The sequence below is a fragment of the Epinephelus fuscoguttatus genome, linkage group LG6, assembly GCF_011397635.1.
Source record: "Epinephelus fuscoguttatus linkage group LG6, E.fuscoguttatus.final_Chr_v1".
NCBI classification, from domain to species: domain Eukaryota; kingdom Metazoa; phylum Chordata; class Actinopteri; order Perciformes; family Serranidae; genus Epinephelus; species Epinephelus fuscoguttatus.
In genome coordinates this window covers 43,126,714-43,146,354 of record NC_064757.1, presented here as the reverse complement: position 1 = coordinate 43,146,354, position 19,641 = coordinate 43,126,714, and the positions used below count along the sequence as shown (strand labels likewise).

Here is a 19,641-nt window from a genome sequence, read left to right as displayed (position 1 = left end):
CGTACTAAATCAAACTTCTCAAAGTCGGACTAACTGAGAGTTGAATTCCTCCTGCACGTATCCAGTCAATCAGACCCAAACTGGCCGAGGCGCTCTGAGCATGCTCCACAGTTTCCACCCCGGGCTTTGACCCGTAAGTCAAATAGCACTGAATGTGTTACAGAAGAAGAAGCTGGTAGCAACGTGGAGAAATCTACATCCAGAGCCGTGACTTTCTGGATGGATGAGGACACACAGTTCATGCTGTGTCAGCTGAAAGAGTTAAATATCTTACATACATGAAAACACAGAATCTGTTCAAAAACGTGGCAGAACACCTGGACGACGCTCAGCTGTTTGGTCTGTGACATAATAGGTCAACAGGAAAAAGGTCAAATACCAACAACCCGACAGGGGGCATATCTCCACCTATCGTAACGGGGTCAGACGTACTTTGGTCAACACACTGATTCTCCTCCTGTGCTTGTATACTGGGAGAGGACGACAGTAGTCCAGTTAAATTGCCTGGTCAGACTATAACTGTAGCTCGACTTAACTGTGCACGTGAACATACTGAGTGTACCCTGATATTACTGCTTTCATCCAAGTAAAGGATCCAGGTCCCTTTTCACAACCCTGGTGCACTGTGTTCATATTTGACGGCTGAATGTGTTTCTGAGTAATTTTCTTGACTTCATGATGAAAAAAGTTGCCGTTATGAGAAGATTTGCTCCTTTTTGTTCACATGAAATATTCTCTGTTACAAAATAAATGTACAGGTTGCTCATTTGTCTGACTGGGGCCACAGACGAACACGTCTTTTAGTCATTTTGTGAGGAACACAAACACAGCAGAGATTATGGTTCATGTATGACCTCCTCCTGCTATCACACTCAAACTATATCTCAGTATGATGAATGAAGCTTCTTATCTTTGTCTGGAGACGTATGTACTTATTTTGGACCATTCTCTCTTTTCTCAGCCAGAGCAGCTGCTCGAGGTCTGCGAAGCTGAAACTTTTGAGTCTTGCAGAAAAATCCCCCAAACTGGAGCTCTGATACAAGAAACCATCCAGCGGAGTTCACCCTTGTCTTTATTTGTTTCTCACGGGTAAAGATCCAGACCAATGAAAACATGAGGAAATGTTTGAAGGGAAAGTTCAACATGCTATGAAACAGGTTTATTCTCTTTTCTTGTTAGACGATCGGTATCAATCTCATGTCTGTGCATCAAAGTTCAACATTTTGAGAAATACATGCACATGTACATGTATTTGCAAGAGTGATCAGTACCCTTCTGTTGTCTGTTTGGTTAATATGAAGCTACAGCCAGCAGCCTGTTAGCATAGCATTAAGGCAGGAAACAGCGGCGTGGCTTATAACAAGATACAGCAATTTGTGGTTTTAGATGAAGCTACAATCTGGAATAATTTCCTGACACTTAACACTTTATCCATCCACCAAACATTTCTGTGCAGTGTCTCCGGCTGTGGTGCAGGTTGGCAGATTTGTCCAGTAAAGTAAGAACAGATTTTTATTTTGGTGTCAGGCACGATGGAACCAAAGCTGGAAACTTTAGAGTCACAACTGTGACCTGAAGAAATAGCTCCAGCACAGAACTCCCCATAAAGCCACAAACCGTTGTTATATTTCTGTTTATGTTCATATTAAAAAACAAGATGCAGCACGTTATTACAATCACAGAGCTTTAAAAGGGTTGTTAGGGGCAGCACCTCTAGGGGTTATAATCAGGTCTTCAACACACTGAATTAAAGGATACCTTTGTTTTTATGTATTTTTTCGTGGACCTAGTTTTCCCCATGTTTTTGTGTCGAAGCCAGTGGTTCTCAGATGGTGTGCCGCAGCACGATGCAAACTTTACCTAACATTATTATTGCAATATTTAACCGGGCCAGTACAAAAAGTTTGAAATGAGTTTTTAATTGACTGTATCAGCATAAGTATCAAGTATTAAGTACCTCAGGGTCTTGTTCACAAGTGAGGGTAGAGAAGAGCATGAGATGGATTGTCGGTTTGGTGCTGCGTCTGCAGTGACGCAGTGCCGGACCATCATGGTGAAGAGGGAACTGAGCCTGAAGGCGAAGCTTTCGATTTACTGCTCCTTCTACGTCCCAACCCTCACCTATGGTCATGAGCTCTGGGTAGTGACCGAAAGAATGAGGTCACTAATACAAGCGGCCGATATGAATTTCCTCTGTAGGGTGTCTGGGCTCAGCCGTAGAGATAGGGTGAGGAGAGGCAGTTAGAGCTACAGGCTACAATGAGGCTAAAAACAGAGTTCAAATGACGTTTTTCCAAACAACTTTTTATGTCGGGGCTTCAGGACACTTGGATCACTACGGACGAGCAGTATGGAGATATTTTATGGTTCCAATTATGTGTTTTTGGACGTTTGAATCTGGGGCGCCATCAGCCATTAGTTGTGCAGTTGGGCTGCTACCCACTCACCCCTCAGATCTCCACAAGTGTTGTGAGAACTTCACCTGAGCCTCCCTCGGCATATGGGTGAGTAGATAATGGCTGAATTTTCATTTTTGGGTGCACTATCCCTTTAAACAAAAAAGATGTATCTCTGTAGGGATCCTTTCCGCAATGTGATCAGACACCCATAATAATAATCTGAGCCCACGAGTGATAAAAACAAGCACTTGTAGTGGACGTACATTAACGGTGTGCAATTGCTCATCAAAGTTCTATTGCAGTCTGTTCTGCTGATGCCACTTGCAGCAATCTCACTGAATACTGGACCAGTTACAAAAACTGTTGTTCTCATTAGTTAGACACAAAAACATGGTAAAAAATACTGAAGTCACCCTTTATCTGTCTTTGCCATGACCTGTTTGCAGTTTGAAATTGAGGAGTTTCTTTCCATGTAGGAACAAAACTTTATCTTTCCATACGATGTGAGGGATTTGAACACATTCCTGGCAGCAGAAATCTTTTGTCTGAGCAGGTTAGTGATGTTAAAAATTATATTTCTGCCCTATAAAAGGCAAAAGGCTGCTTAAAGGGAGTGAAACTGAGAAATGGCTTATATTTTAAATTAGCAGCCAAATGATTTGACAGATGATGTTAGAAACTGCAGTGATTTATTGACTCAGTGAGGTTTTTCCTCATCCTCTCAGCCCCCTCTGACTGAGCACAAGCTGATAAAGTTATTGCATTTCTTTGTGAGGCAGGATCAACATGAACAGTTACAGTTAGTGGCTCAGACAGCGGTGGAGTCCCTGCTCTCCTCTCACAGCTCTCCGTTAGCGCAGGCCTGCATGGACGCCATCCTGACGGGTCTGAAGCCGCTGTACTGTCGGTCCGGGCTCGGGTACTCCTCCCTCACCCTCCACACGCAGCAGCTGGGGACAGCAGGGTGGGTGTCCTCAGGTGGGACCCCAATCCTCCAGCTGATGTACTGACTGTAGGCGCAGTGACGCAGGGCAGAGGGCTGGTGACGATCTTCGGGTGGAGACAGAGGGTCCCGATACAGGAGGACGGCCTCCAGCAGCGAGCGACGCAACACAAGCTGCTCAAAGAGAGGAGACGAGGTGATGCAGGCGCCGTCGCTCCGTCGGCAGCACAGCTCCTCCTGAGGGAGGGAGGACGGAGTGCAGCGGCCACACTTACACCAGGCTGGGCGGCAGGGTCTGGGGTCGGGTTTATGGTCGAGGGGAGGCTGAGCGTCGGGTTCAGCTGGCTGGAGCAGACAGAGGACGGCTCTCAGGTGTCCACTGTCCTCCTGTCGGGACAAGGATATATCACTGAGGTCAATGATGAGATTTTAACTTTTTAAAGAATCAATTCACCTTAATCAAACCATATTTACTCACATACCTCTGGTGATATCTAACAGGTGCTTTTGTCTGTATTTACATCTCTTCCTAACAAACAGTGAGCCAGCGAACTCTGGCAGATGACGCTCAAACAGTGTCCACATATACTGCGAGCAACAGCAACACTCAGGGAGCCTATTGAGCCCTGAGCAAGACAGCTAGGTTGAATGAGGCCACGGCGACATGTTGCTTAGCCTGTTCCCTGGAGCACTGAGTGGGTTAGGACATCGTCACTGGGAAACACTGAAATCTGATGTTCAATGTTCGCTTGTTTGCATCCGGTTAGGAAGAGGTGCTATGGTGTGTTCACCCCATAGGCAAAGCAAACGTTTCGCGCAGCACAGTTACATACAAAATCAGTGCATGATGCAAACAGACATGAAATTGCACCAGCATCGCAGGGCAATTCACTATATGAGGTGTCAAGAAAGTCTGTCAGCGTTGAGGTCTAGCTGAGATTCTCCGGACGTTACAGAGAATCAGAAATGAGGGGCCAGCTCATTGTCTTTGTCTCTGGGCACCAGGAGCTCTACGACTCAACGTCAGTACTGTTCAGAGACAGAACACACAAGGTGAGGGCGTGGGGATTAGTGAGCAAAGCCTTTGGACAACATGGTAAGTTCTGAATTTATGTATTTGTTGAGTTGCTTCTTAGAAAAATGCTCTAAAGCATTTGTCTTCTTAATTTTCAAAGGTAAACTACGACAAGGGTGAAATGGTAATGTGCTGTCGTGGAACGATTTAAAAAGTAATGAGTGTCACTGTCTTGGTTCACGCTGGCTCAGAGCACGGAGCCTCTATGTTCAGATCACTTGGACTGTTCTTATGCACTGTTTTGTATGTACGTACACTTGCCTACAAAACGTAATGCACAAAAATTTGTACATATCGCATGTAGTCATGAGCCAGGAATTTGTGTTTAACCTTTGTATTTAGGAAGGCTGCGGTCCCGTGACCAATGTGCTGATGGGAGTACGGGTCCATGTCATTGGTTCGACAGCCCATTGGTTCGACATCCCATTAGTCCGACTGTCCGTGGTGCTGAACGGCTTGCAGCGGGCGTATGGTGCGCCGCGACCGGCTTGAGGCAGAGCAGGCTCACGGCTTATGTGTTTGTCACTTTCTTTTTCATTTTAACCCACACCATGATCTTTTCCTGACCCTAACCAAGTGGTTTTTGTGCCTAAACCTAACCAGACCTTAACCACAGGGCATCATGATGATTTCAGAACGGACTCAGGAACAATGAGTTTAATATGGCCGGAACAATGGGCTGTCGAACTAATGGGCAGTTCCCGGGAGTACAGAGGGAAGAAACCGGTAAGGAGGTAGGTCACAGTGGAGGACACGTCACAAAACACAGGACTTTCCCCGGTAGACCAGAGTTCAGAACCGTGTGGGGTGTATTTCCTGGAACTTCACATTGTTGTGCTGTTGGTCATAATAGGTGTTTCAGACTGGAGGTTTGAGGATAGTATGACTTCCTCCAGCATCAGTGTTCTTGTCCTCTCTCCTCCCAACAAAATTAAAGTAATGGGAATATTTACAGCCACTAAGGTGAGGGTCTCCACCTTCAATATGATCAATATGATACTGCTTCATATGAAACTAGAAGACCAAAGGAATCCAGTGGTACCAACCATGTTATGCTAGCTTTTCAGGGAGCAGGGTAAATAACACTCTAAATGTAGGCTTAATTTCGGCGAGGCAAAAACAATGGGCATTTTCACAGAGGTCCCCACGAGGTGCCTTGGGTTCTGTGGTTCCCCAGACATGTCCACTTTGTTAGTCAAATACAGTTTTGTGCACAAACTGTGCACTTTTTTGGATGCAATGTTTATCACAGATGTAAAGCTGCACCTCAAATTAATCATCAGGTTTCCAGCTTTCAGGTGACGTACATCACTTCTGTGTGACTTACACTGCTGACCTGCTATGTACTCCAAAAGGTAAGACTTCACCTTGTTAACTTGGACTTCAAAACTGTTTTGAAATGCAAAATAATGGGATTTTAAAACTGCGATTTAAAGTCTGATTTATCGTGACTAACTACTGAAATTCAGCGATTAATCACGATCAAAAAATGTAATCCTTTGACAGCCCTTGTAATAATGCTTCATATCTGCATTCAGATAAAAGTGACCAGAATGAATTCCAGCCTGTTGATGCTTCACTAATGTATCAGAGCAATGGAAAGATTTTAGGTCTCTAAGGAACATTACTACGTGTTACTTCTCTGCAGCAGCTTCACCTTGCGTGGCTTAACAGAAATCCGTTTGCTGTCCTGTAAACTCTTCTTCTTCGATTTCTTCACCAGTCGAATGTTGTTCTCGTCGACGTAGGACACGCAGAGGATACACTGCAACACACAGACACATCGACACATTCAGAACGATCCCAAACCAGCTGATTAGAGGGATTTGAAAACTTATCAGATGTCGAAGTAAAGTAGAAAAACTCTGACGATGGGTTTACAGCTGATATCACATCATCGGCCGTATCAAACCATTCATCACCTTCTGCTTGTCTTGGACTGACTCCACCTTCTTCTCAGAGTAGTTCTGTCCGACCTCTGCAGAGTAACACCTGGTTCCAATCAGCCAGTCGATCATCACGGTCGTCTGGAGGAAAAAGACACGCACAGACTCACACTACTACACACTCATCCTGCTTCACAGTCGCCGTCGCAGCTTCCACCTGCATCAGGAATCAGTGACGTCAGCAGTGTGCCAACATACCTGAGATTTGTGTTTATCACCAAATAATTTATTTTTTTGAAATAAACTGATTAAATCTGAGCAGAATGTTTGTGTGTTGATCTGAAATCAATTTGTATTTTGCTCAATCAGCAACAACCACAGCTGACTAAAGACATGGTTGCTGCTTGTTCATCAACGCAAACAGCTAATCAGCCAATCACACGGCAGCAACTCAGTGCATTTAGTCATGTAGACATGGTGAAGACGAGCTGCTGAAGTTCAAACTGAGCATCAGAATGATGAAGAAAGGTGATTTAAGTGACTCTGAACGTGGCATGGTTGTTGGTGCCAGACGGGTTGCTGAGCGTGTCCATCCCTTTATGACCACAGTGTACCCATCTTCTGATGGCTACTTCCAGCAGGATAACGCACCATGTCACAAAGCTCACATCATCTCAAACATGACAATGAGTTCACTGTACTCCAATGGCCTCCACAGTCACCAGATCTCAGTCCAATAGAGCACCTTTGGGATGTGCTGGAACGGGAGATTCTCATCATGGATGTGCAGCCGACAAATCTGCAGCAACTGTGTGATGTCATCATGTCAATATGGACCAACATCTCTGAGGAATGTTTCCAGCACCTTGTTGGTGTCCCACCTGGTACTATCAAGATGTACCTAATAAAGTGAGTGTAAGCTTCACCCAGGCTCTGGCCCTGCTTTGACATTTTGTGCAATAATCTCATATACATTCTTTACAAAAGTTAGATTAGAACATTCATACTGAATACATATCTATGACTAGCATGTTTCCAGTCTGTGTAAAGCTCTTCCCATCTAACGCTTCATTAAAGGCCAAATAGTATTTAGAGTTTAGATGACAGACAGCAGTGAGAGGTCAAACTCCAAACTGCAAGTCTGTCGGTTACATCACAGACAAGTTCTCCTAATGTGATTTCACTCTTATGATTCATCACTGCATGGAGATCACTACGCACCAAAGCTCACAGTGGAATCTGATGTTTTGCCTACAAGACTTCTTCTGAGTCTTCTCTGCTGCAGTTCTTCATTTCAACATTCAAACCAAACCAGTTTTCTCCTGCAGCGTTCATCTTACAGACTGATCTTATTTAGCTCTCTCTGCTCTCTGTAGTCAAACTCATTCAGTGTGTCCAGATGCAGCCACCATCTAAAGTCCCACTCTTGTACACTCCAACACTGGCTGCCACTGTGTTCACTGCTAACAGGGGATAAATGCATGAATGGACACTTGTGTGGCCGCGTCTGAACACTGTGTGGTCTCTCACCAGAGCGTAGTACGACAGCGTCGAGCCGATGTAGATGATGAGCTGAATGAAGCTGAACTTTCCCGCCTGGAACACAGATCAAACTGTCACTTGTTTGTGTTTATTTTCCACATTTTCCTCCACAGTTACAGACGCACTGTGTGCATGTGGGCGTGGACAAACAGAGTTTATGATAAAAGATATTCCAGATTGGACAATTTCTTCTCAACCACAACAAAAACAGATGATTAAAGATGGAAATATACTTTAAATAATTTCACAAAGGCTCTACTGCAAACACAAATATTTAAGTTTAAAGATATTAAGTCTTAAAAAAGCAGAGAACCCCCGACATAAAACACAAACCCACCTGTCCGAACACCATGACATCAAACCTGATCCCGAAGGCTTTGTACAGCGTTCGCTCCTCCACTCCGTTCACCGTGTTGTACTTTGCATATCTGATCAGAAAACAGCAGATAAGACAAATAATACAAATACAGCAGCACACAGAGAAGCATGACGCAGGATTGCTTACCCCAAATCTGAAGTCAAATAAGATGTGCCAGTTTGTGCTGTGTTCGTCAGATGTTCTCCGGTATCAGACACTTAAATCTAACGCGTGTTGAGACCTTTTCAAGGTCATTTTTAACCAGATAAAAGACTCATCATCTTCTTTGTCAAACTTTTTTTTTATTCAAACATTACAAGTATAAAGGTAAGTAGTATATATGTGGTCTATATATTACCAACAGGTCAGTGCAGGTATGAAGTAAATAGACAGTGTTAGGTTCAGTGGTAGGTTTAAAGACTCCATCAATCCATTTTCAACTGCTTATCCAGAGCCGGGTAGCAGGGGCAGCAGGCTGAGCAAAGTATTCCAGACGTCCCTCTCCAGCAACGCTTTCCAGCTCCTTCTTTGGGACCCCAAGGTGTTCCCAGGCCAGATGAGATATATAAGCATGTTCTGGGTCTGCCCCGGGGCCTCCTACCAGTGGGACTAGCCTGGAACAACTTTAACAGGAGGCTACCAGACGGATCCTGATCAGATGCCCGGACCACCTCAACTGACCCCTTTCGAGGTGAAGGAGCAGCGGCTCCGAGCTCCTCACCCTATCTCTAAGGCTGAGCCCAGACACCCCACGGAGGAAACTAATTTCGGCTGCTTGTATCAGTGACCTCATTCTTTTGGTCACTACCCAGAGCTCATGACCATAGGTGAGGGTTGGGACATAGATGGACCAATAAATCGGAAGCTTTGCCTTCCAGCTCAGCTCCTTCTTCACGACGACGATCCAGCACAGCGCCCGCATCATTGCAGATGCTGTGCCAAACCGCCGATCCATCTCAAGACCCCTAGATACTTGAACTCCTTCGCTTGGGGCCGTAACTCTCTCCCAACACAAAGGGGCAATCCACTGTTTTCCGGCAGAGAACCATGGCCTCAGACTTGGAGGTGGTGACTCTCACCCTGACTGCTTCACACTCAAACCGCCCCAGGTCATGCTGGAGGTCACAGAGTGATGAAGCAAACACAATAACATCATCTGCAAAAAGCAGAGATTCACTTCTAAGGTCACCAAGCTGCACAGGACTACTGTAGAGCCTACAGTGTGGGGCGCACACTCTACCAGGTGAGCTAGAGGTCACCCAATGAATTCAAATTTAAAACTATTTAACGATTTATAAGGCCTAATATTCATAAAACTGAATTTAAGACTTTTTAAGGACCTGCAGACGCCCTGTTTTCAGTTAATGTACACCGTCTACTTGACTCAATTGTCCTTCTTAGTGTAGGCAACAGAACAGACTAAAGTCCCATTATATATTAGTGTATGTGCACGCTGTGCATGAACAGGTGCCCCGAGCAGTTGGGGGTTCGATGCCCTGCTCAGGGGCATCTCAGCAGGGCACAGGAGGTGAACTGGCACCTCTCCAGCTACCAGTCCATGCTCCATATTTGGCCTGTACAGGGATGTGAACCGGCGACCCTCCCGTTCCAACCCAGGTCCCTATGGACTGAGCCACTGCCGCCCAGTAGTGTCTATATTTACTTCTGTTTTTATTTTAGTTTTATATACCTCTCATTATTTATGTCTTTTATGGTCTTTACTTCTCTGAACTTATTTCTGTCCGTGTTCTGCTGCAACATCCAAAGTTCTCCTCTGGTTATCACATGAACTGTAAAATTCAGCATGTGCTCACTTGCTGTGAACTTAGTTTTATTTGTTACCTTGCTGTATACTGCCCACTTGTGGCGTTCGTATAGAAGAAGCAACATGCAGAGACTTAACGTGGATGGCATGACTCATTCTTTAATTTCCACAGTGGTTCAGATTCAGATTCAGATTAGGAGGCAATTCATTTCTACAGCCCAGGCCATTGATGTAAACAGAATAAATACGTAAGAACATAAGCCAGCAGCAGCAATCGACAACAACATGCCAGTGACCACAAGTGTTGTGTGTAGTTTAATGAAGACAATACTTTTCATGCTCAGGCTGACACTCAGCCACACTCCTTAACTTATCAACATTAAACACCAACATCTTGTGACATATACAATCACACATCTGTACAAACTGTTGACTTTATAAACCTGAGTGTAAAATTGATAAACTTCCTGTACTGGTCACATGATGAGGAGTGTGTGTAGCTGAGCACCTGAAGTTGAGGCCTGGGTAGAGCGTCTTGTTGCTCTCCTTCTCATCCAGCCGTCTGAAGGTGTATTTGGGCTGGCAGCGGTGCATGAGCCGGTCCAGGTTGCAGTCCCAGTTGATCAGGATGCCAATGACGCCCCCCTGTGGTCAAAATGAAATATGAGCCATTAACCACAAAACCTCAGTGACCATGAAAGGGAGTCAGTATCTGAGGGAAACCCAGAACAGGACTTTTTACAACAGTCCAGGTCCCAGATGTGAGTGAGGTCAGTGTTTAACTCACAGAAGCTAATGTCCTGCATCTACTACTTTTACTTATCAGACTTTACGCTCATTTTGATACTAATAATTATGTTCTTTAATTTCAGTAACATTTTTCAATGCAGGTAGCTGAATACCAGGAAGCTCTGCATCTTTGGAGTCACTGCTGTCTATAACAAAGTCCTTAAATCCTTATTTCCTTAAAATAAGTGAATAAAATTTGCAAATACATTATAAGAATTTCAACTTGGCTTTCGACAGAATCAACTTCTTCTGAGATTTTTCTAAAAATTTCAAGTGTATATTGAAATAAGAAAGAGTACGGGAGGTAGCTGCACTGAAACAAATTTATTTCCACTGGATTTAATTTGTTTTAAGAAAATAATAATTAAAAGGACTTCGACAAAAATGAACAATTTTAGAATGAAGAAACATCAGCTCATTAATTAATAAAAGAATAAAAGAGAAATTCTACTTAGGAAAAACTCAAACATTTGTTGGACTGGCTGACTCTACACTCAAACTGAAGAAAGTTTGCAGAGTCCACACTTCCTTTTTTTGGGTTGTTTCATTTCTACTTTCTTCGATCCCTTGCTTAGGACATAGCTCACTGAGGAAACCCAAAAAAGAGAAAGTTGTGGTGTTGCAATGTTGCTGCATCCTGAGATTTCAGCAATGTTAGTCCATGAAATGTTATCATGACTGTGACGCTGGCCAGAAGTACGGAAATAAGAAGACACAGATTGTAATAAACATCTGAACATGTGACCTCACCTCTATGGCCATTACAGAGAACTTCTCTCCAGCCTCTCGAACGACGTCTCCCAGTTTGAAGATGGGACACAGCGCGTCATTTCCTCGATGACAGCTCCTCAGGTAGGCGTCATTCATCTGTGGGAGGATGTTCCTTCTGGAAAACAAATCAGACTCTGATACTCACAGGAAGTCAGAGTTTCTCTGCCACTGAAGAGAGGCGATTAAGTGCGATAAAACAGGAAACAGTTCCAAACACCATCAGTCATAAAGCAGTCTCACTGGATGTAGTTGAACGCAGGAAACCTGATGTTGTTTTTTATTAGGACGGTGAAGTTCTCAGCTGCAGCCAGCAGAGCAGGCCTGCATCAGGAAAAAATAAAAAATATATTAGACACTGGAATCAATACAGAACATTTTAGAATTTACTGTTCCTCCATCTTAACGCGATCCAAAAACAGAGTCCCAAAACAACACGAAATACTAGTTCTAACCAAGTTCTGAATATGTCAGTGTGTAACAAAGCAACTGTTCACATTTAAACTTTAAAAGGTTATTGTACATCAACTTGTTTCTGCTGCCCCCAAGTGGCCAAAAAATCAGTTATCTCTAAATGTCCATTTGCATATCAATTACTCAGCCCATGTTGCATTAAATTTGTGAAAAAGACTGTTTGTGTCGCATGCCTCAGGTGAACGGAGAATTCAAAACTAGAGAAAATGTTTGACAAATTCAAGTCATAGGGGTTCAAGTTTAGCAACAGCAAAACCATATCAAAACATCAGATTGCAAACTGACGCAAACCCTTTGCAGTACAATCAATCCATCCATTTTCAACCACTTATCCAAGCCCAGGTTGCAGGGGCAGCAGGCTGAGTAAAGTACTCCAGACATCCCTCTACCCAGCAATGCTTTCCAGCTCCTCCTGGGGGACCCCAAGGCGTTCCCAGGCCAGACAGGATATGTAATCCCTCTAGCGTAGTCTGGGTCTGTCCAGGGGCCTCCTACCAGTGGGACGTGCCTGGAACACCTCCAACTGGAGGTGCCCAGGAGGATCCTGATCAGATGCCTGAACCACCTCAACTGACCCCTTTCAACGCAAAGAAGCAGCGACTCTACTGCGAGCTCCCTCCGGACATCCGAGCTCCTCGCCCTATATCTAAGGCTGAGCCAGGCCACCCCATGGAGGAAACTGCAGACCCCTATGACTTTTATTGATCAAGAATTTTCTGTCTTTGGATCCTTCATTCACCGTGGAGGCATATGAGAAAAAGTTTTACTCATAAATTCACCATAATAAGGGGTGAAGTTATCCTTTAACTTACATTTTGACCTTTCAGTACCTAATTATATGTCAGTGGATCAACAAAATTTGAATCACTACTGAGTGTGATGTCACGTGACAAAGACCTGATCTGACAACGGACTGGTAGAGTTTACCTTGGAGGGTTCGTCTTGGTTTCAACTGGACACCACGCAGACACCTCACAGGTTTTCTTCAACACATCATACCTCACACATGATCCTGTCTTGATCCCTGCAGAGGGAAAACAAATATTTAAACTCCACTGATTGTGTCACAACAGAGAACAAAAGGTGGCAGTTTTGATTTCTGCAGCAGCTGATGAGGTGCCAACAGTGTGAGCTTTAACTGTAACACAGATCTGTTATGTAGCAGAGAGCTGAGAGCTACTGGCTGACGCTTAAACTGCAACACATTCATGACACATTCCTCTGCTTCTTGTGGAAACAGATGTCAGCTGGTACCAACCAACTTAGGACAAGGAACGTGTTGCTGTGACAGCAGAGTGGGGAGACAAAGGATCCTCCAAAGTCTATCCAAAACTGACAGTCACACAAGGAGGCCCCTAAAAGTGTAATCAAGTCACATTTTATGCTAAACATTTGACTTGTATCAATGCTACAGTTAGAATAAGTCAGTAACGCTTTCAAAATTAGGTCCAGGGTAAAGGAGACATCTGGTTACAGATCTGCAAGTATATGAGGATTCCCAGTAATCAGGCTACTACCAGGGGTGGAGCTAGATGTTATAAACACTCTGGACTCAGCCTGGGGGAATCCTTGGCCATGCTCCCTTAGAGATATTTTCCCATTTATTGCAGCTATATGCACTATTTCTCAAGCAATTTGAGATAATAAAATGCCTTAAAATCTGTACATAACTTCAAAAAACATTATAGTTGCCAACCTGCAGAGCTTACATCCTGTTCTATATCTAATTGTTGTCCAACTGTCTTCATTGTTCCGAAAACATAACCCAACAAATTTTGAGGGTGAACAATTTTCACTGCCAACACCAAAAAGAGGCAAAAAAGTTCCGATATTTAACATAGGTAGGATAGGAATTTGATGTAAACAGCACTAATAATCTTGAAACCTATTTCTGTAAAGGTGCGGACACACCAAACCGACATCAAAGAACTAGTGGCGTCAAAAGCCAACTGTTGCGTCGTCTACGTCGCCTCACGTCGCCCTGTGTCAGTTGCATTTGAACACACTACACGGACTACATCCGACAGCCAAGTAGCACGTACGTTCTGCGCCTGCGTGAGAGGAAATAACGCAAAAAGGGAAACCAGAAGTCCGAGGAATGCACGAAATAAACAAAGTAGCGGAGTGAGAGAGTGGTACATCCTGTCAGCCGAGGGGTTTCCTATCTGTGCAGCCGAGCACCGCAGCACCTCCACGGACTATTACATCCAGACGGTCCCAGTGTTTCCTCCGCAGGCTCCACTTCACTCAGCTGCCCGATAAACCCGCTGCTTCTTCCCACTTTAACCTGAATAACAAACCAGGGCTCAGTGCTCCGGTTGGATCCAAACGGAGAGCCGGGGCTAGCTCAGAGACTAGCGGAGGCTAACTGGCTGTGCTTCCCTCTGGTCATGCTGCTGCTAACGCTCTGCTAGCCGCTCACAGCTAGCTCCAGTTTGTTATTCAGGATAAAGTGGGAAGAAGCAGCGGGTCTGTGGGGCAGCTGAGTGAAGTGGAGCCTGAGGAGGAAGCACCGGTTAGCCTCGGTTTCACTACAGGCAGATTCACTCGCTACGGAAGCGAGGAAATAAAACCTGAACACCCAATCAGAGTGATCTCTCTCACTGACAAGCTCCGCTGCCGATTCAACATGCTCAATCGGCCGAAAATCCGCAGACGCTGAAGTGCCGACGGTGCAGGACACACCGCAAAAACTAGGACAACAGACACTCACTGACAGCCCGACTTCGGTCAACAGCCGACCGTCAGCTTGGTGTGTCAGGGCAAGTATACTATGTTGGATCCGAGTTCACAGAATGTCGGTTTAGCTAACAAATCTCCTAGAGTTGAATCCATCCCATAATGATCTGGGCTGCTCTAATTTCAAATCAAAGGATCCCCGGCAATGCCAAGTAAATATGGTGTTCAATACGCTGAACTGAATATTTAACCATCAGAAGACACCAAGACACTGCTTACTGCAGTGCATTTAAACCTTGTTTCTCTGATACCCCTTTTCCACCAACATGAAACCGGTCTCACTCTGGTTCCTGCACCTAATTTTGAACATATCAGAACATAGACTGTACATAAAGATGGATAACACCTCTACACTGCCTCCCAGTGTAAAAAAAAAAAAAAGAAGCCAAAATATCCTGGGTACAGCCGCTGCCATTTTGTGCTGTTGACATCATTTGGAGCCAGAGTCTACCGTGGTATCAAGTTCACGCCCATACTCCCATCTGACCAGTTAGGAGCAGCATGAAATAACTAATTAAAACTAAACTTGTCAGAAGACTACCTAAAATAATAGAAACCATCTACTTTGATTTTTAAGTTTGGCCTATGTCCCATCCACAAACAGTACAGATTTATGACCTATACTGCAGCCAGCCACCAGGGGGAGATCAAGATATTTTGGCTTCACTTTTGGGGAGCTGTTATGTCGTCCATGTTTAACATGCAGTATATGGTTCAGAGCATTTCAACCAAAAATGAAGTTTGTTCTCAGCTGGAATGAAAAAAATAGCAGATTTTTCCTAACCTGAAGTACGAACTGTGACATCATCAGTGGGCGTGTCATGTATTACAGATTAGAAAGAGAGGATGGAGAAGGCAAAGGAGAAGTTGGGTAAGAAATTGAAAAAAAGAGAGCATGCAGTGGTCTCATTAATTGTTGGTCTATGCTTGCAATCCGCTAGATAGCACCAAGGTTCCAAGAGTCCCGAACAGAACGAGTTCAAGAACCAGAGGGGTATGAGTAACTTGGTTTCTTGTGTGCATGTGAACGAGTGAGCGTACCGTGGCTCCTCTGATCCCAGCCTCCTTTCTCACAGTCCTTATCAGTGTGACACATTCTGCCTTTAAGGGGAACCTGGAATATAAACACTGCTGCAAAATAAGACAGGTTTGCTAACTGTCCATCTGGATCATCGCACCATTAGTAGCACTTCTAATGTCACTACTACAATGAAAATGAATGATGATATAAGAGCACCTCTGGGCATTTCCCCTGTTTCTGATTCTTTGTCACGATGACGTTGGTCACCACAAAGAACGAGTTTTTGCTCTGAAAGGGGGAAAAAAAAGACACCTTTAAATTCCCATCTTTGCACAAGACTCAGTACCCACCCAGAGAATCCTGAGGACCTCCTACCTGTAAGGGTCCACTGTAGTCCACCACATCCCAGACCACGTCCCCGACCCCGGGCAGGTGGGTCTGAGCTACACCCTTCACCTTCGTGGTGACAGAGCTCACAACCAGGTCAAACTCCTGGTACTTCCTGTTCCACAGCAACATGATGCTGCAAAATGAAATTTAAAAAAAAGCGGTAATTCCACAGATTTTACACATTAAGGTCAGATAGCTGGTCGGACAGGATAGTTCTGTTCAACCTGTGGTAACTCCTGTATCATGTCTTCTGTAAAGTCAGAGAAAATAACCCTGATAACTTCTCTCAGCTTGGGTTTGAATTTTTAACAACATGTCTGAGTTAGTAACTGGACATGCTTATGGAATGCAGATGGGCTGTAAACGTCTATTTTGACTTTTGTTTTAATAACTCAACTTCGTTTGTCTTAACAGGTAAAACTATAACGTCTTAACACGTCAAATGCACGTTAAGGCGACAACAAATGCCTTGTTGACAAGTACATTTCTGAAGTCTTAAGACGTATAGAACATTAGAGGTTCCATGCTATTGGTTGGTGTCAACATGCCCACCCCTTTCTGACGTAGCGACTGTGACGCACTCTACTTTGCCTACATTGTGGTCATGTGGGCTCCTTTTAGTGGGTACGTTTTTGGTTACGTACCTATCCCCTGTCATTTGTTGGGGGGAATAAATTCTATTTGAGGAGGGCAAATGTTCTCTGGAAGCTTTTTAAGCCACTGTGGCCGTAACGTACCATAGCCTACATTTTGTTTTCATTCAGTATAAATTATATCAAAAAATTCTTCCTAATCAGAAACGTGCTGTTTTACTCAGGAAAACCAAGCTCTGTATCCACCTTATTCGTAGCCCCCATGATACAATGCGTAAATTTTAGGCGCGGCCTCGAGCACTGAACCAGAACCTGGCATTTTCCTATAGTAGTGGTATGAAACAGTACGCTTACAGTATGCAAATCCTCTTTTCTATAATCGATTAAAAAAATAAAACACACCACCTGTTACACCTCAGCTAGTCTGAGTGGGCGGAAGTTCGCTGCATAGATCAGCCTCTCATTGGGCGAAACGAGCCACCCGCTGAAGTCCCGCCCTACCACCTCTGGTAGCAGTTTTCAACATGTCCTTTACTAACTTTTGCGGTGTTTGATCTTGCAGGGATGTAGCCATTTTTCTGCCATGGTTCGCGTCCTGTAGGTGATATTTTTGTGGGCGTGTTACACCAAAACCTGTTCCTCCCCCAGCAATATTTTTGCAAGCGCACCGTTGCTGTGGCACCGCCCAGAACGACTGTGATTGGTTGAAAGAAATACAAGCAGCCGGGGCGTTTTTTTTCCTCCAATCTTAAAGTGAGAGTCGGCGCAGCCAGACCTTTCTTTTCTTGAGTAAGGTCTGGAGAGTGAGACTACACCTCAGACAACCTAACATAATCATACCTCTGTCATCTCTGACAGCCATCTCAAAGCGTTTGTTGTTTTCCTTTTTGACCAAGTGTGTTAGCGATTAGCTTGCCTTGCTCCGTTAGCACATTTAACACAGCCCGAGCTAGCTTACAGTAAACATCGACTCCTTCTGAAAGATGATTTATGGGGTCACACATTACGGGAACATTTTATATAATACTGTATTAACTTTAGCTCCATGTGAAGTGAATAAACATGATGTTAACCAGCTAACGCTCCGCTTATCTGCCTTAATGACACAGTTTACACATCTTTAATCACTGCTGACTTATTAAATCGGAGTTCTTCCAAGTGAAACATGACACAGAATTCAGCAGCAGACCTCAATAATATCAGTCATACAAAGTACTGGTAAAACAAATAACTTAAGGCATTCATTTTATATGATATGCAAGAATGAACACACTTGTAAATGACCTAGCTAATACTATGCCCAATGTACTCAAATCTCATTTAAGTGGACAATTTTTAGTGGACACTTACAATCAAATACTACTTCATCAGTTTCCCCTCCGAAACTGGTGAAATGGTTGCACCCAATATTAAACGTCTTAAGGTGTCAGAAACAAACTTGTCAACAGAGTGTTTTCTGTCATCTTAATGCACATTTGACATGTTAAGATGTTATATTTTAAATGTTAAGACAAACAAATTTGACATATTAATACAAATGTCAAAAAAGACATTCAGAGCCCTCCTGCATCCCTTCCAAACCCATACTTTCTTTAAAAATTGCCAAAATTACACTGTTTATCACAGCCAGAAACTGTAAAAACAGAAATTATCATTAAAACAAAGACAAACAAACAAACAAAGGTGTACATCAGAAAAAACACAGAACCAAATCTGAGCTTAATATAATGATATTTCATCAAAATCACGAACGAACTAACCAGCACAACAAGAGTGAGAATTTCAATTCCAGAATTTCATCTTCAACTTTTAACTTTTAAACACTGAAGGGTAAGTTTTAAAATCTAATAACTACTTTATGGTTGAGAGTGGGTTGTGCATTTTCCGTCATCACTCAGAGAGGCTCAAGGAGAAATATTTGTACCTTCTGGGAGGGTCAAAAAATAAGTCAAACCCCAGACACCTGCCTCCTCTAGAAGTACAGTCTACAAGTAAAGAACAGTCCCTAAGCAAAAACTTCTTGGTCTTCACTGCGCACTTGATGAATATTACAGGGCTCCAATATTTAAAAACTTTCTACAGAGTATTTCTACATAATGTCAGGGAAATTCTCACAGTATTTGAAGAGGAATATGGGAACAAAGTAGCTGCTGTACCGGAACATAAACACAGCTGAGTCAGACGGGCAGTTCCTACAAAATAAAATACATTTAAAAAAGTTTAGTGTCACAGATCCACAAGAGACGGTTCAGTTTGACTCAAACACTGAAACAAACAGCCTCATTAATGATCAGTTAATGTACTTAATGGCTCAGTTTCTCTCTGCAGCCGGTAGTCAAACGGTTTGAGCTGCACCGGACTGTGCACCATGCAGAGTGCAGCCGCTCCCTGAACATGCGGGGCGACGCGGGGGCCCAGATATTCCCTCATGTTCACTCACCAGATAAACAGCAGGATGGCTGCGTTCAGACTCCACTTCAGGGAGCCGAGCCGGACGCTCTGGATCCGGACCAGCTTGTTGGTTTCATACTGACACAAGACTCCGCAGCACGGCATGCTGCTGCTGCTGAAGATGATGAAGATGCTGGTGGTAGTGTTTTGGGGATTTAAGGCTGCTTTGTCTGGTTTCTGTGCGGAGGAGGAATCTCTGACTCATTTCTTGACTCTCCTTCCTGTGTGGAGGGTCACATGTCCAGAATAAGTCCTGCAGCTGCTCTCACTTCCAACATCATCACTGCAGCTGCACTGCACCCACCCACACACACACACACACACACACACACACACACACACACACACACAATCCACACGATCCTAAACTGAGCTAAAAGTCCAAACAAATAGAGCAATAATTAAGAAGTAGTAGTACCTTGAGACAAAACGGATGTTTCACTTTAAG

General features: G+C 44.0%; 1 protein-coding gene across 1 annotated transcript; it reads right to left on the bottom strand.

Annotated features, from left to right (window-relative positions):
* Nucleotides 1-412: 412 nt before the first annotated feature.
* Nucleotides 413-19,424, bottom strand: p2rx7 (purinergic receptor P2X, ligand-gated ion channel, 7). Its single transcript, XM_049579590.1, has 13 exons — nucleotides 19,183-19,424; nucleotides 16,135-16,282; nucleotides 15,976-16,047; nucleotides 15,780-15,852; nucleotides 12,927-13,023; nucleotides 11,769-11,849; nucleotides 11,508-11,643; nucleotides 10,477-10,613; nucleotides 8,183-8,273; nucleotides 7,834-7,899; nucleotides 6,340-6,444; nucleotides 6,075-6,182; nucleotides 413-3,729 (listed from the first exon to the last, which is right to left on the bottom strand). Exons 1-13 carry the CDS (start codon nucleotides 19,296-19,298, stop codon nucleotides 3,238-3,240), a joined length of 1,722 nt encoding a protein of 573 aa, XP_049435547.1. The 5' UTR covers nucleotides 19,299-19,424; the 3' UTR covers nucleotides 413-3,237.
* Nucleotides 19,425-19,641: the final 217 nt, after the last annotated feature.